Here is an 18969-nt window from a genome sequence, read left to right on the forward strand (position 1 = left end):
CAGCCAGACCTGGTTAATAAAACCTCCGCCTTGTAAATCCACCGCGCATACCGCTGCTGCAAATTTATCGTGATATAAAAAAAATACATTAAAGCATTATACGTTCATTGGTTGATTTGAACCACTCAACGCACCTTGTTGTCTCAAGCTCGCTAACTTCAATATTTACTGCCACATCCGCTAAAAGATTTTTAATTTTTAATGTGCGCCGACGCCGTTAAACTGCGAACGGGTAAATCTGCCTGAAATTGTCGAAGCACTGTGTGCGTTGAATTTATAATGTAATATGTGAGTTAATACTTTATTACCTCTCATGGGAAACGGGAACGGGGACTTCGTTTTAAGAACGATGTTGAGTGGTAAATTAGATCAATGGTTTATGTTACAATTTGCACACGATTTAGGAATATCACATTATTGAAACACTTTACTTAAGATTGTTTTTTTATGCACGATTTATAACTGTTCCAAAGGTTAACAAGTTCCAGAAAAACACTTCATTAAATAGTATTTTTTTTTATTCGCAATCATTATTTTCATTAATAATTAAAAAGGTAGAAAAGTTAGTTGATATATTGTTCAATATGATAGTTCGACAAAACCAAAAATAGATCTGAAATAGTTTGGGTTACAGTAATAATCCAATGTATGCGGTCTCAAACTAGAACCTCTGGAGAAACTAGATAAGCTATTCTATAACGATATTTTTATATCTCGCAAGTGCGAGTTTCGAATTCACCTTCATCTCTCTCTGTTTACCACGATACTTTAGAATGAGATAGATAACGGGGAATTCGAAAGTCGCACTTGCGAGTTATACGAAACATCTTTACAGAACAGCCGTGCAGCTCGTTAATCTTGTTATTTAGGTTTTATTTGGTGAACTTTTAGATAGATAGAATTTTATGTTAAATATATGTTTTAATAAGGTATCTTTAATAATCAGTAGCTCTTATTAAACAACGTTGACTTTTCTTAAATTACATGTACCTATAAGAAAAAAAGAAAGTTGGGCAAGTAATTTTTAAGTTCACGGATGATCTATTACGCGAGGTACAAAAATTTCTCTAATATTAGATAGAAACAATTTTTGTTAAATGTATGTTTTAATAAGGTATCTTTAATAATCAGTAGCTCTTATTAAACAACGTTGACTTTTCCCAAATTACATGTACCTGTAAGAAAAAAAGAAAGTTGGGCAAGTAATTCTTAAGTTCACGGATGATCTATTACGCGAGGTACAAAAATTTCTCAGGTAGGTATGCTCGTATTGTGTAAAAGTTCCGTAATTAGGACGCCGAAATGGGTATCTTCCCCTTACCTGCTCTTTTGTGACAAATTTTCCTTAATAACAGTTTTTTCTTTCTCGGGTTTCTCGCGGCATTTATTCTTCATTGTTTTATATTCTTAATATTCCATTAAATATTACAGATAGGTTATAATTGAAATAAATATGCTCTAATTTTTCACGGTGACTTTGTTGTTCGTATAGCAAGAATTATTAGATTTAATAAAAGATGACATCAGACCTAAACAAATTTTCGTCCCAAAGTGACTCTATTCTGAAGTTCTGAAGTTCTAAAACCAGTAATAAAGCTTTACGTCATCAACCCATATTCGGCTCACTGCTGAGCTCGAGTATCCTCTCAGAATGAGAGGGGTTAGGCCAGTAGTCCACCACGCTGGCCCAATGCGGATTGGCAGACTTCACACACGCAGAGAATTTAGATAATTCTCTGGTATGCAGATTCCCTCACGATGTTTTCCTTCACCGATTGAGACATTTCAGTTGTGTGCATTTTAATTTCTTAAAATGCACACAACTGAAAAGTTGGAGGTGCATGCCCCGGACCGGATTCGAACCCACACCCTCCGGAATCGGAGGCAGAGGTCATATCCACTGGGCTATCACGGCCTTAATATAATAATAGAGCCTTATTGGAAACAAATTCAATCAAACAACTCGGCCGAAGTTGATAGAATGCTCTTCAATTAAAAATCAGTAACGAGGTTCCATTACATCTAAAAATACCCGGCAATCCATAATGTTGCACGAATTATTCGTTGCTCTAGCATCGCGTAACTTCTTTAAAGGAATATCCGATCAAACGTCAGCGTAAACTAATTCCACTGAGCAAACTCGAAACTCGCTTTTAAAAAGAAAAAAAGTAATGCCGATATCTACACCGGAGCTAACTAAATTGGTTACCTATTACACTGTCGATTTACCTTGCCGACCGAGTTCAAGTTTCTAAGAGTGGGTAACTCACAGTTTTTCATAAACGTTACGGCTTTTTAATTTCTAGCATGATAGAATTAAAAGTTTCAATCTCCAATCTGCGGACTAATTCGTAGTAAGCTGCATTTTTGTATACACCTTTATTGCGGCGTTGTAATGAAGATGTGAAAAATCGACTTTGATATGCCGGCCTAAAAAAATTATAAACGTTAAAAAGTCAGGAAAATCAGTTTTTCGCAAATACTTGTATCTCGCGACGTATTACTCGGAGGTCAATAGAATTTATTATAAAAATTGTTTTATAATAAAATAAATATTCTGTAAAATTAACCGTTTTCGGAGTAGAGTGCTAAGAATGACTAGAATGCGCTCACATGCGGTATTGCATACCGTCCACCAAGGCGTAATCTAAATGCTTGTATTCATGTGTGTGTCTTATTCAACTGATAAAACCTAAATCTACTGGGCTATCACTTAGATGTATCTCTTAAACCCTAACGTGAATGTTACTCGCATCAAATAAAGTGCTAAAAGCTTAATTATATATAATTAATTTTAAATGTATTGGGCATCGATATGTCTTAATGTTCGTTGAGTAATTTCCGAACGTTTGGTTATTTGAAAACTAATTCGTCATTCTTAATACGCATAATATATAATATATAAAATTAGGTTGCCCATAACTATTACATACATCCAATAGCTAGTGTAGTTTATGCGAATCATTATGGACTACATAATTCCTAACACACAAAATTCTGATCCGAAAGTTAACCTTTAAATTAATTTTCAGGGCCCGCTATTATCCTGAACCACGCACGAAGAGAATAAAATAGACTTAAAGTTTAAATAAGTGAATTAAATAACGCTTGGCGTAAAGTGCCGGTTTGCCGTCGCACCTAGTAGCCGACCGTCGCATTACGTGAAATGGTCAAGGTAATCAAAAATCTCTATGAATTATTCACACCTCTTACGCCATGCTAACCCTTCCCTGTTTTGGGCTTTTTGTAAATATATTTTCTAAATCACTCATCCACCCGCTCGCGGTCCGTTTCGCAATGTACCTACATCTCTATGAATTTTCGATTAGAATTTTAAATTACAAATTGGTAGCACTTTTACACTCACTCCTTTTAGGCTTCGGCTTTAACATTTCGGTGGTTTTTGTGTATTTTTTTTTGTAATTGTAATGTAACTAAAAAATGTCTTCACTAGATGTATTCAGTTCAATACTAATAAATGTAAAACTTTTAAATGTTCACAACTTCTGGTACATTTTTAATTTGCATGTCGGTATTATTACAAAATATAACTACCTACTTGCAAGTTATGAGATCAATGATCATTGTTTTTGCACTAATTGGTGTAGTGTGTGTAATATTTCATTATATAATATTATGTGTATTGTGTGTTGTAATTCATAAAATCACAAGTTAATAAAATTACCATTTTAATTGTACTTTATTTTGATTGCTCTTCGTGTGTGTATTTTTTAATTTTTTATGTAGTTTGTGAAATTAAATGTATCCGCACATTTGAAAGTTAAGTATTTCAGCGATTAGTGACTCCCACAGTTTGAAAAGCAGTTTCTACCACAAAGAGCCGACAACAAATTCAACAGATGATTTTTTTAAATAAAAGTTTATGATTACAATTTTACAGTTAATGATGAAAATTTCCTCGCAAATGCCATACGTGCGCTTTGATAATTACAGCCTGTGCTTCCTTACTATTGCTCTCGCCATCGGCTCGAGCTGCAATATCGTCTTATCTGTAATTTTCAACTTACCGCACTTAGATCATAATGTACTATTATGCTACTCGTAGATGGTATCAATAATACTTAGCTATGCTGTATGTCATGTAATTACAAAACAACAATAATCGCTAGTAATAAAACGTAAATATAAATTCTGAAAATTATAGTTTGTGTAAAAGAGAATATTAACATATTATAATGACCACATAATTACTCCAGTTATAATAATATTATTTTGAACAAGTAATATTACCGGCAACTGATTTTCAAGCATCAAATATTTTCATTAATTTAGACCCTTTGTTTGGGGTAAGTTTGATTCAGTGGAAAAGTATGATTTTCAACAACATCAATTTGTGTATTAAATTACCAATTTGTGTGGAATTTATACGGTAGGTATGAGTGTTTTATTACATCGGAACTTGTAGTTCTACACTACGGGGAAATTTCGAAACGATAGGTAACTATCCGCTTTTTAGGGTTCCGTAGTCCACAAGGAAACCTTATAGTTTCGTCATGTCCGTCTGTCCGTCCGTCCGTCCGCCCGAAAACACAGAGGCTATTTCTACTCGAAAGCTGTAAATTGTCATTAATAACATGTTAGTACATTGAAAAATGAACAGTCGAAGTCAGAAGTCCAGCACCTTGGGACCCTAACATCCATCGGCTCTTCGAACTATGTGGCCTGCCTATTGCCACTTTAGCTTCACGACTCGCTTAGCTATGTCAGTGACTTTAGTTCTCTGCGGATTTTCTCATTCCTGATTCGATCATGCAGAGAAACTCCAATCGCCCGCTGAGTGACTTTGAGTCTAATAAGGCCCATAGTCAGCGACCAAGTCTCGGATCCGTAAGTCATCAATCCGTAGGATCTAAATTATACAGCCTCAACGAAAGTTGCTGAGCTTGAGGTCGTCGCTAAAATCGTATACGATCAGTGAATGTGAATCAATATCCTACGTCAACGTTCGACAAGGACAACGATTTCTTAAAAGATTATTAATTACATTTTGATTTTTAACGTAACATGAGTTGAATGTGTTAAAAAATGCTTTAGGTATTTATAGAGCGGGTTTCAGACAACGGTTTTTCATCCAACGTTTTGACGTCTATGCAAAAGTATCGATCAATGTAGGAAACTGTTATGAAACGTGAAAATTCAATTCATGCGAAACATGAAACTGTGAAATAGCGCATAAAAGCACACTTTTTTACGTGGGCAAAGTGAAACATTGGAATGTTATAACTACGATATTTAAGACTAGTACGTCACTATAAATGAGACAGTATTTGTAATCTACTTAAACAAATTCGAATATAATGAAAAAATAAAGAATTTCTGAAATATTGTAAAATGTAATACATGAATTCAATACATGATTGATAATAATAGGAAAACCACGTCTGTATTATATTTTGTATAAATAACATTTTTAAAATAAAAAAAGATAAATAAAATAAATATAAATTGAGAGAAATTGAGAAAACATCATATAATAATAATAATAATAATTCCCGTTCTCCGTGGATAAAACATGACCTATATTACTCGCTAACATTGTAGCTTTCCGTTTGTAAAATGCTATTTAAAATTAGTTTAGTAGTTCAGGTGTAAAACACAAAAGTATAACAATCAAACTCATAGTCGCAATTAAAATATTACATAATTTGGATTTGAACGGAACGACGATAAAACGACAAGTATTTGATATCAATGGTCATATCAGTCATTGTATAGGACAACTTCTGTCGAGTTCATAATAATGAAGTATTAAAACCTGAAAGCTTATCAGTCAGTACAAAACATCTCTTGAATAAACCAAGCACAAGATTATTCGGAAATACGGATACGTTATCAGTCATATCGACCCAACAAACAGATTATACCCCTCTCGCCATCCCGTTATCTTACTTTCGACTTCTTCCACTCCGTATCACTTTCCGCGAACGCGTTCTTTATCCAATTATCCGAAGATAAATCTCACCTGTGACTGCAGGGGAAATAGCGGATGGAAACGTTGTATTTGGGAATAATACCCGGCTAAGGCTCTGTCTTGCTTTGTTAGACTTTTCGATATATTAATGTTACTTGATCTTCATTGGGATCGTTAGACGGATCGTAGCATTCAATTGCAATTATTTGATTCAAGCTAAAGCAGGCTTTTGAATAGGTTTTTTATTCCCTATTCCTCTTTTTATTTGACTGACGTAACAACGTAACGGATTTGAATTAGGTAACAATTCTATTCTATTTAAAATCGGTACGTAACTTCGTAGGTATTTTTTAACTTAACAAGAAATTCATAAATTATAGCGTTACATATTTCGTCATTGATTCTATACTTCTTATTATATCCAGTGGCAGGGGTAAATGTATAATTATGAAAACGAACGAATGAATATGAAAATAAAATTAGCTAAAACTTTTATCTGAGCTGTGTGTTTGTGATAAGTCAAAGTCAAAATTTATTTGTTTAAATAAAACTGAATATGTACAAGCATTTTTGTAAAGTCGGATAATGTTATAAAATAGTCGATCATGAGGATTATTCCATTATTAACTTGTCTGTTGATTAACATTATATTCAAGGAAAATTACACAATAAGGTCATCGATTTTTGGCATCAATACGTTTATGGTTTGCAATTGAGTACTAATTAAAATACAACAACCGAGAACTGATTGAATATTAAATTCGCTCTACAATGAAAAAAAACTCACTAACAGGAATGGACTAAGAGCCTATGGCAGCCAGATATACCTCATTTTATGAAAACTTAAGAGCATCTTAATATAATCTTTACTTTATATATAACCATAATTAAGAAGTTTAGACTGTGGTGACTTTGAATTTCTTACTGAAATGAAAACTTCTTTAGCAGCATTGTGTACTTTTTTGGGACGGTTAAAAAGTGTTAAACTCGCGTCAGGGTCACGTGACCCTGAGCCGTTTTTTACTTCTTAACTTCACGGCAACCCTTCAAAAACAGCGTTAAAGGTCCAACTAAAAAGGTTGCTTGAAGCTAAGGGTCTGATGACTGGAAATTTCCTCATTATTAGAATTACGTATTACACTTGGATCTTGACTCTTAAAACCTAACCTCATAAAGCCACCAAAGTCCTCGACGACATCTATGGCACAGTTGGTAGTGATGTGTTTCTAGAGAAGTTCTGAGTTAGATTCCCAGCACAGGTCATTTAGAATTTAATATAATTATTCCAAATTGGCTCAGGTCTGGTCTTGTAGTAGGCTTCGGTCGGCTAGTTAAGGTATATATTATATACCATAGTTACCACGGCAAAGATGTATCGCCAAGCGATTCAGCGTTCCGGTACGATGCCGTATAGAAATGAATGGGTCAGAGGTATGGGTAAAATAATCTTGTACCTTGTATCTTGTTGTGTATTAGAAGGCTCAAAATCACTCAGCGGGCGATGGAGCGATCTATGCTTGGAGTTTCTTTGCGGGATCGAATCAGAAATGAGGAGATCCGCAGACGAACCAAAGTCACCGACATAGCTCAGCGAGTCGCGAAGCTGAAGTGGCAATGGGCAGGCCACATAGTTCGAAGAGCCGATGGACGTTGGGGTCCCAAGGTGTTGGAATGGCGACCCCGCACCGGAAAGCGCAGTGTTGGTCGACCCCCCACTAGGTGGACAGAGGACATCAAGCGGATTGCAGGAAACCGCTGGATGCTGGCGGCTCGAGATCGTTATGCTTGGAGGTCCATGCAAGAGGCCTATGTCCAGCAGTGGACGTCCATCGGCTGAAAATGATGATGATGAATCTTGTACCTCTTCCAAGTAGGCCCGCTTCTATCTTAGACTGCTTCTTATTCTTCCTAGCGTGTTACCAATATGTGTGTTCTGCTTTCCGGAATAATCTCGCCCACTTTTGCCAATCTTGGGCATCTGATTTCTTGAGCTAGTTGGCTCTCAAATCGGCGTTTACGATGTCAAGCTTACGCTTTTTGGGGCGGCCTCGGGGATTAAATCCAGGGACTGCGATGTTGGGACATCTATTACCCACGTAGATCTGCGTACGTCGTGCAACGTGACCAATAACCATACCTTCTAAAAAACTTCCATCTTAGACTGCATCGGCACTTATCGTTTGACGGCCTCCGTGGCGTAGTGGTATGCGCGATGGATTTACAAAACGGAGGTCCTGGGTTCTATCCCCGGCTGGGTTGATGGAGGTTTTCTTAATTGGTCCAGGTCTGGCTGGAGGGAGGCTTCAGCCGTGGCTATTTACCACTCTAACGACAAAGACGTGCCGCCAAGCGATTTAGCGTTCCGGTACAATGTCGTGTAGAAACCGAAAGGAGTGTGGATTTTATCCTACTCCTAACAAGTTAGCGCGCTTCCATCTTAGATTGTATCCTCACTTAACATCAGGTGAGAAAAAAAATATCATCAGTCAAGGACTAACTTTAAACAAAAACAAAGTCAGAACTCCATTTTAAAAGAAAGATTAGCTTTCGCTTATCTATGGGTAGATCATAGACGCGATCTTTTAGTCTTCATTAGATAAGGTATGTCTAGCCATCGCAGGCTCTCGTTCTACAGTATTTTATTAAAAGTCGTCGTTGCTAAAGACCTCTATTAAAGAGTGATAAATATAAAAATACTGTTTCCGATACAATTAATGTCAAACAGAGTGATCGAGGCGGGCTAACTAGTTGCTGTCGTGCAAAATATTGCTGATTCGAATAAAAAACTGATTGCTATCTCACTTTGATGTTGTCGGAGGAAATGGGATCTGCTTCCGATCCGCGAGAAAAAGGGAATAATCTTCTTCTCGATTTCAGAGATCCGCGTTGAAGTTATTTTTTTAGTTTAAAAATTAAAAAGTAAATCTTTTTATCAGTACTAGACGATAGCTACAGTTTTTATCCTTTAAACACGTCGTGTTTTATTTGTTGCATATTGTAACTTAATTCTAAAAAACCCGTATTTTTCTCGACGATGCACCTATTAAATACCTGTAAAAATCTGATTAGTAATTTTAAATCTGCATGAACACAAATCCAGGATTTTGTAACCCTTGTTTCATCCCAATCAGTCTAACTCAATTTACAAAATTAAAAAAATATGAAATTTAAATATACACAGAGAATGATAACGTGGTGTAAGTAGGTATTATACCTAGTTAAAAAAAAAATTAAAAACAAATTAAAATAAACAATAAAGAACCCTTCCTTATATCAAGGAATATCTTGACGCCATTTCTTAAATCTCCCCGTGATTGCTAGGAGGACGGATAGCGTGATATCAGCTGAAGGGCCCGGTGTCGACTTCTGACCGTTTGGAGTGCCGATCTAATTTGCCGAATCGCGGAAGCATATGGAATTTAATCCATCCGCTTCACTGCAAACGGTTTTGTGAAGGTGTCGCGGGGATATTGTAGCTTGATCCTATTTAAGAAGGTGGCTATGCCCAGGCACAGTATGTACTAGTGTATAGTACAGAAAATGCAGCAGACATTTTTTTCTACTATTCTGATTGAAATCGAATAGTACCCCAAACATAAAAATCAGGGATGTTATAATTTTGTCTGTCTCTATGACTGCTAAACTTATGCAAAAATAATGCGCTTTTTTTGGTTTGAACACTGACGTAATCGATAGATTTTAGTTATATACAACGATAAATAAGTAATGGCTATGTACTAAAAGTTGAAGATCCAGTAAACCAATCATACTCGTGTCACCACATTACTGTTGTGATGGAACGAATTATTAAAATCTAAGTCGTTAAATTATACTAATATGAATTTAGTTTATTCTTGGCTGTCAAGGGTTTTTTTTTTCAACTTCCAAAACTTTGTATATTTGTTTTAAAATATAAATTATAAAAGAAAAATTGACAATGCTATAAAATTCAAAAACAGATCAAAGATTTTACAGAGTTTTTACTTAACGGTAATTAAAATGCCCCTTTTTGACATCTATGTATTTGATCAATTTATCATTTTTGACATGCTCGTTAATTAGTTCGTTTGTTCATCCAAAGTACCCGCCTGATTGCACCCGTGTCGACGGTGCCCAAACGAAAACAAGTAAATTCAATTGACTTTTAATGATGCAAATTTTTCGAATTCCATTACGAATCAGTACGTGGTATTGCGTTGATCAAAGGCGTTTAATTTCCATAATCAACAGGTCAGAATGGGATAACAATGTGTTTTATGTGAAATTAACTTTACAATAAAAACAAATAATTTGATTGTGTGTTTATATTATCCTGTAGCATCTAAATATGATTTAGTTTGACTTACTATTAATGCTTTTAAAAGAAAATTCTGTAGCTAAAAATAAAAGATAAAGGTAGTTTTTATCACATTACGAGTATGTAAAGGTACAGAGCCGTGATAGCCCAGTGGATATGACCTCTGCCTCCGATTTCAGAGGGTGTAAGTTCGAATCCGGTCCAGGGCATGCACCTCCAACTTTTCAGTTGTGTGCATTTTAAGACATTAAATATCATATGTCTCAAACGGTGAAGGAAAAACATCGTGAGGAAACCTCCATACCAGAGAATTTTCTTAATTCTCTGCGTGTGTGAAGTCTGCTAATCCGCATGGGCCAGCGTGGTGGACTATTGGCTTAACCCCTCTCATTCTGAGAGGAGACTTGAACTCAGCACTGAGCCGAATATGGGTTGATAATGACGATGATGAAAATTACAGAACAGAAGGCGGTAAACCTGGGTAGACAACAAAAGGTTACACCCGGCCCTAAATGTTTTAAAATTTAACCTCGAAACATCTTAATAAAGCAACTGCAACTTATGCTTAGAAATCAACAACTGAATAAGCTAAGAAATGTAACTATCCTCATAACGAGCCCAGTAGTTACGTCCATAGGTGCGTACAAGCCTAATCATTGCTCTCCATTAGACATGATCGTGTCTATTCAATTGCAAGTCTATTCCACGTTGCGGAATGCAGAATATGCAGGCATTTTTTAACTGGCTGAAAATTCAGAGTAAGCACAGTATTTTTGCATCTATAAGTGCACGCCACTGTAGTTAATATCATCATTATCAACCCACATTGGGCCCACTGCTGAGCTGACAATGTGAGGGGTTAGGCCAACACGATGGCCCAATACGGATTGGCAGACTTCAGAGAATTAGTAGTTAATGTATTGTAATATTTTAAAATATATGTATAAAAGTATTAAAATGTATACTTAGAAATATCACATCGCAACACAGCTATAAATAACGATAAACATACACCGGCCTTTGACAACACGCGGCAGCAAATATTATATTTTGCCGTGAGCGTGGATTCGGATTTGTGATGGTATTTACGTTATGTCTTCAAAAACGTAAATCTAAAGTAAACAAGAAATACCTCGAGTGAGTTTAAGAAGTTTCCAATACGGATTTCGCAGTGTGCTTCTTTGAATATAAATTTTGACGACATCGGAGGCAACCGTGATAGGTCGCTTAGGGCACCTATGTTATGCGCTCTGTTACAAAATTTTCAAGATAATATAATTTTAGTCCTCGTTCTCGTTATTATCAAGGTTTATCTTTGACATACTCTATAAGGAGAACAACAGAGACCTTCCAATATAACATTTATATTTTACTAGCAAATGCCCATGACGCGTTCGCATGAATTTCTGTTTTTACAAATGCCGCGGGAACCACGGAATTTTCAGGGATATAAATTAACCTATGTTCTGCTCCAATATCCAATTTATCTCTATTTCGACAAACTTTATCCTAATCGGTGCATTGATTAAGACGTGATAAGGTAAGAGACAGACAGACAGTCAGACAACCTGCATACCAGTAAATTCTCTTAATTCTCTGCGTGTGTGAAGTCTGCCAATCCGCATTGAGCCAGCGTGGAGCCTAACCCCTCTCATTCTGAGAGAAGACTAGAGCTCAACAGTGAGCCGAATATGGATTGATAATGATGATGATTAAAAGATAGTCAACATTTTAAGTACCTACCCGACATGTTCCGTAAGATATAAATTTTAGTAGAATTTCTACGAGAATACACGTATTCTTGGTTTAATATTATTAACATGCTATAATTTTTTATACGTAGGAAGATCCATCCAACCTCCCTGAAACCTTTAAGGACGGCGCAACAGCACTTATTAATGTTTAATTATTCATCATAGTAATCAGGACCGGGCGGTGGCTTAGCGTGCTCTATTAGGTATTGTAGGTGGCACGTAAAAAGAACATAGACACATTTACAACCGGTCCTAATATGGCCTTTATATTTACCGAAAATTTAGAACGATTTGTACGTCAATTATGTTGAGGATATCATCATCATTATAAATTAAATATATGTTTGTAAAGTATTAATTTTGCTTAAGACTATGTTCAATCAAGAATATTATTAAATATTTCATACAATCGAAAGTAGTATTTTTACATCAAAGGCTAATTTGCGCTGTGATTGAAAGACGGCGCACTTTTTACATGACACGTACTACACTGAGAGAAATTAATGTCCTAACTTCGTAATACCACAGTCAATCACCTAATCTGTTACGGTCTTGGGTCTAACTTACTTAACAAAAGGTGTTTGTATGTATAGTGTTATAACTTCGTAGCAATAATCCATTCTTTGTTCCAACGTTACTATATTCAAATAATATTCTCTTGATAGTAGTGATAGTAAAAATAACTTGTAGCTATATTATAGAGTTGCAACCTTCAACCTTTTCAGCTGTGTGCATTTTAAGAAATTAAATATCACGTGTTCTCAATATCGGTGAAGGAAAACATCGTGAGGAAACCTGCATACCAGAGAATTATCTTAATTCACTGCGTGTGTGTAGTCTGCCAATCCGCATTGGGCCAGCGTGGTGGACAATTGGCCTTACCCCTCTCATTCTGAGAGGAGACTCGAGCTCAGCAGTGAGCCGAATATGGGTTGATGACGACGAACCTTCAAAACCGTAAACGGCAAACTAGAAACCGCGACTTCTTTTGTCTGAAAACTCAAGCCTTTGTAAAATCTATACATAACCTACCTCTTTTTCAAATTGAGCTAGCTACATTTGTGTATGTATGTAGGAACAGGGGTAAATTCATTCACATATTGATCATTAGTTTTTTAAAGATTACACAAAATATGATTTATATAGCAGTATTGGGATTGGAAGTTAACAGTATTAGTATTGCAACTTGTGACGGGCGGGAATTGATGTAGATGTTAATTACTCTATGGGGGTAAGGACTTTTTAACAGGCCTAAATTAGCTCGACTTGTAACTGTGTATGTAAGAAAATCTTGGAATCTTAATTTGGCCCACTTCCCGGTATTCGATTAAGATGAAATTTTGCATACGCTCTGAGTTCTGATGACAATACATGACTAGCCAAGAAATGTCATTAAAAATCAATTATGGCGGACTGTCTGTTTGAAATCCACCCCCATGATATGAATATCAAATGAAAGGGTTTTCTGAAGAAAAAAATAGTCACGTTACTTAAATCCAATATTGCAGACGTCGAAGATGGCGGACAGGCTATTTGAAAAGCATCCCATGATATAGGTATCAAATTTTTGCTGTCAGGAATACGACAATAGTCAAGTCAAAAAAGTCAATGTCAAGATTAGTTTTGTTGTGTTAGATTATCTTCCAATGCCAAAGCAAATTTTCAAGACATAGGTATTTTCTACGTAATGGACTGACATTGGTAAACATTAAGTTGAATCTTTATTGCAGTAGCCATTTCTCGATATTCCGTCCCTGGGCGTGAAGTTATTATACAAGTTGGAGCGCTTGCGCGGCGCCGGTTTCGGGTGACTAAGTGATATATGGGCTCCGAGGAACCCTAATGCGTCAGAGCGGAACCGGCTTACTCGCGCGGTGAGCCTTCAAGACTGCTGGCTTGTCAAACTAATGAGCTAAACGTTTATTTTGGAAGTGCTGTGCTTGGTTTTCGGTGCCCTTTCGAAAGCTGCCATTACAAAATGAGAAAGCGGGACAATGGATTAATAGGGGGTGATATAATACTAAAGGGTGATGACTGATTTTTTTACTTCATTTAATACTAGGTGTAGAAATGAGAAACCTCCTCTCCTATAAGGAGTGAAGGCTGGTGAGTGGGACGTTAAAATGAATGGATGATTATGATTATAGACGCTGCGCGTTTCACCCGCGTGGTTCCCGTTCTTGTAAGAATACGGGGATAAAATGTTGCTTATAGCCTTCCTCGATAAATGGACTATCTAACACAGAAAAAAAATTTGAAATCGGACCAGTAGATCCTGAGATTAGTGCGTTCATTCAAACAAACAAACAAATTCTTCAGCTTTATAATATTAGTATAGAAATCCGGTGCTGTGGGGTGTATAAAACATCCTATTTAACTTCACATTGTAACCAATAGATTTAAGAGGTAATTATGAGATGACGACAAATTCACACAAGTAATAGTATTATACTGTCTTGTGATTCGTATATTACGACGTATTAACTTCGTCATCAACCCATATTCGGCTCACTGCTGAGCTCGATTCTCCTCTCAGAATGAAAGGGGTAAGGCCAATAGTCCACCACGCTGGCCCAATGCGGATTGGCAGACTTCACACACGCAGAGAATTAAGATAATTCTCTGGTATGCAGGTTTCCCCACGATGTTTGCCTTCACCGATTGAGACACGTGATATTTAATTTCTTAAAATGCACACAACTGAAAAGTTGGAGGTGCATGCCCCGGACCGGATTCGAACCCACACCCTCCGGAATCGGAGGCAGAGGTCATATCCACTGGGCTATCACGGCTCTAACGACGTATTAACTAATCAATGTATTTGCAAAGACAACGTCTTGGTTTACAGAAGTTACGAGTACTCGTACAAATTAATTAAAATTAATTATCTAAACCTATGAAATCTTTGCTTTAAGTATTTCATGTAATTACATCCTGAGTATATTTTACGCTAATTATTTCTCAATTTAAATTGGTAGCTTTCACAGACCTAATAAATTATTTACCGACCTAATAACTACATTTTTTCAATTTTCTCGGTATATGTACCGAAACTAAAACACTATATATTGTATACTAGCTGACGCCGCATGGTTTCACCCGCGTGGTTCCCGTTTCCGTAGGAATACGAGGATGCAACCTTGGCATATATGATAGAGATATATAGAGGATGGCTTATAGCCTTTCTCGATAAATAGGCTATCTAACACTGAAAGAATTTTTCAAATTGCACCAGTTCCTGAGATTAGCGCGTTCAAACAAACAAAAAAAACTCTTCAGCTTTATAATATTAGTACAGATGAGTACTTAAGACCGATAAAGGTTAGCATAGAAATTGCGGTAATTTGATTATTTAACAGAAATTCAGATTACGTAAAACAACATTAAGCGACTATCAATAACTAACCATCGTCTGCTAGATTTTGTAAAAGATATGACCAATCGATTGTTTTGATATTCTATGAATAAATAGTAACTTATTTCAGAGTCTGCGTTTGTCGTAATCTTTCTCATGTAACCCCTATCCGCAATCAAAGGGCCGTATAAAAGGCTAACTTAATTAATTAAACTGATGATCTTTATGCAAAATTGAATTACGGCTTTGGAGGTTCCCAAATTAGTTTGACCTGGACAATAGTTGCCATAGTGAGACGATTGCTCGGTTTGCTCAAATATTTGTAGATTTAGTCAAGATGTCGTCGTAAACCGGAGATACTGGCCCGGTATTGTCTCAGAGAGATTAGTTTCCTCACAATTCTGTCCCGTCATCGTTATATGGATTAATTTTGGATGATGGGACCGTGGGTAGGTACTCCACTGTTATTGTTTGTATTTCATCAATATATTTTTAACAAGATATTGATGTTAGATTCAGTATACTTACTTTCAGTATACAATATACTTTAACTTTTTGTAGGTAATATGAAATAATTACCTTATTAGTTTTAATTGATTGCATCAAAGAAACATTTCAAGCAGCTTTTTATAAATTCGTACTTGTCTTTATAGCCCAGGATCTGTAGAGCATTTTTACAATTGATTACTATTAAGTGAATTTTTCGTGAGTAGCTTCATCTTGATGAACTCAACTTTTATATTTACGAAATTTTTTATTTTTATAAAAATTTCTGAGCGTCGAAACGAAATTTATGATCATGGCTGTTAAGTTGTATAATTAAGCAAGAGAAAAAAAAAACATCTGATTAGTAACAAACGATATTTTTAATAACAATAACGAGGTTTTAAAAGTTGTTATTAACCTGTTTTTCTACTGATGCTTGATGAATAGTTAAACAACAACAGCCAAAATGTCGCCACGCAATTTGTTCATCTCGTTCCGACGCTCAGAAATTTTCGTTACCTGGTAACCCAGTTAGCTACCAAAATCAAGAATTTTCGTAAATATAAAAATTGAGCGTTTCGTCAAGATGAAGCTACTCACAAACATTACAAAATTAACTTGATGGTAATCAATTGTATAAATGGTCCACGGATCCTGGGCTATTAAAAATTCACTTTTATCTGTATTTTCAGGAAAGAGCAGTCGCTGTCAGTTGAAAAAAACAGTCTTATCAAATGCAATGTACATTTTGTTTGAAAAGAGAATTGAAAACATTCTTTGTAAACTAGCTGACGCCAGCGACTTTGCTATCGTGTATTTTGAGTTCACTTTTTAGGTACAGTTTTTTAAGGAATAAAAGGTAGTCAAACATCATTCGTGAAATAATTTCGCATGATAGAAACAAATAACTAAACCTACAAATATTCATATTACCTGCCTGCCTGCAACAATATTATGTATTTTTAAAAATCTCCCGATCTCACATAAAAACAATTTTTCGCTTTAAAAAAATCAGTTAAAATATGTCGTATAATATGTATGTATTAGTTAAAGTTTAAAAAGGTAGTCCTTTTATTTTGAGAATAACAAAACTAAAGCACAAAATCATACTCCAGCCAACTAGACATTATCGTGAACTTGTCATTCCAAAATTCAGCGTATCATTCAAGCCGCCTGCAACACCAACCCGCATAGCGCGGCCAAGTTTCACGTTGATTAAAGATATCAGTTTCGACCTTCCATTAGAAATGGCACAAAGGCAACGCAATTACATCGGCGACATCTGGTGGCCTTATCGTGAAAGGGCTGCATCTTAGGCTACACAATTTACACAATCGCGAACTACGGCCGGTTTGCTATCTAGATATTATGGGTTGTTTTGTTTTTACGTGTCTCTTCCTAATGATGTTTTATTATGTGTTGTTGATATATGTTACTCTCAATAACGTAATAGTGGGAATTGTTTTTGTTGTTGACGCAATAACCAGTTAGTTTATTTAAGAGATTATATAATTAGAGGCACAATTATATGCCCACTTTAGGCGCAGGGCTTTTTAAATATGACGCGAGTATATTTTATGTAATAAAAAAATTAAATCTAAATTTACATTCAAAAAATTATTGAACCGATTTCTCCTTGACAAGCAGATGGAATTCCAGCATCGTGTGGCGGAGTTTTCTTTCTTATAGCAAATATTTATTTATTATACTATGTGTACCGTAACTATGTGTAAATACATATTTTATTTTTATAAATTTTCTTTTCTTTTTTATTATTATTTTAACTAGTTATAAGTTTTAATGTAGTTAAAGCTATAAATACGGGTTTATGTTGCCTGTTTTCATGGTGGCACTTGGAACGGGGTCCTTGCTGAAAATCAGCGCTGTATGCTTTTTTGCATACGGGGAGCATACAGCATTAAGCTGAGCTGGAACCTTTTTCTAGGTTATACGACATATCGCAGGGTATTTATTATCCTAAGATAATTGGGATGTGTGGCATAATGGTAGCAATAAAGATATTTTTTTTCTTAATAAATGTAGGGCGGATAATTGTGCCTATGAGTATAGATGTTTTGTTGTTTTGATGCAATTGATAATCATTCCATATTATTGAGTTAAAAAGTCTTTTGAGTCGTTTTATGAAATTACTGCCTAAGATAGGATTGTTTTCTTTGTTTCACCTGAGTGTGGTTCCGTAGGTGTTGTTCTGTTGTAGTTGGCAAATTTCTATATATTCTAACATTATCACTCTCGTCGCTTTAGAACTCGGCTGTCATTTATATATTATTATCTAATACTACAAATAAACATACTGAAGTCACAAACATTTTAGGTACTAAACACAAAACAAAAACATTGGATTTGATATACATAAACATTTTCTAAAAATCTTAATGTTTAATTAAAACATTATAACATAAGAGTTGTACGATTAGGTCAACAGAAATATTTCAGAGAAAAGGAAATCTTTATTTACTTCGATACATTATACACAAATATTCTCGAGCTCTCAAAGTAATTTCACTCTTTAGACGAATCCGATTTAAATTATTTCTATAACCCGAGGATAAGCTTTAAAGTCCGAACAACCCAATGAATTATTTAGAGGAGATTATTATTTTGTGCCGTTTCTACGAACTCTCTGTTTCTTTGACTTTGTTTTAGAAACATAGAAACAAAATATTTTATTAATGGTAGGATAAACCTTTTTGAATAACAATTTTAGAGTTCATTCGTTAATGTGTTTTTATGAAACTGGCAAATATTCAAGTAATATTTTTATGCAGCCTCTCTGGCACAGTTGGTAGTGATGTGTTTCTCAACAGAGAGGTCCTGGGTTCGATTCACAGCATGGATCAGTATAGGATTTTATATTTCCTAAATGGGCTCAGCAGGGTTATTATTTAACTCGGTGTACCATTCGAATAATAAGTCACTACATCGTTTTTCATTGTTTTTTCGTAATTATGATTATCTAACATAGTTATTTTAACGATATGATCTTGGTTACGTTAATTTATATCAAATAGCAGTGATATTTTCGTTTTACGATCATCTAACATGATTATTTCGACAAAATTACGTAAATAACGATTTTTCTATAAAAATACTACTTGCTACTTCCACTTCTTAATTACTGCTA

The 18969-nt window shown here is 35.4% G+C and overlaps 1 protein-coding gene across 4 annotated transcripts in view; it reads left to right on the forward strand.

Annotated features, from left to right (window-relative positions):
* Positions 1 to 18969, forward strand: part of LOC112055597 (polypyrimidine tract-binding protein 2) — a 594474-nt gene that overhangs the window by 258603 nt on the left and 316902 nt on the right. The window contains exon 2 of one of the 4 annotated variants that reach the window (XM_052882554.1): positions 3033 to 3175. The exons of the other annotated variants lie outside the window; for them this stretch is intronic. Coding sequence (XP_052738514.1) covers positions 3167 to 3175 — 9 coding nt within the window. The 5' untranslated portion in view covers positions 3033 to 3166. The remainder of the gene's footprint in view (positions 1 to 3032; positions 3176 to 18969) is intronic. 4 annotated transcript variants of the gene reach the window in all.

The sequence above is a fragment of the Bicyclus anynana genome, chromosome 7, assembly GCF_947172395.1.
Source record: "Bicyclus anynana chromosome 7, ilBicAnyn1.1, whole genome shotgun sequence".
Classification (NCBI taxonomy): Eukaryota; Metazoa; Arthropoda; class Insecta; order Lepidoptera; family Nymphalidae; genus Bicyclus; species Bicyclus anynana.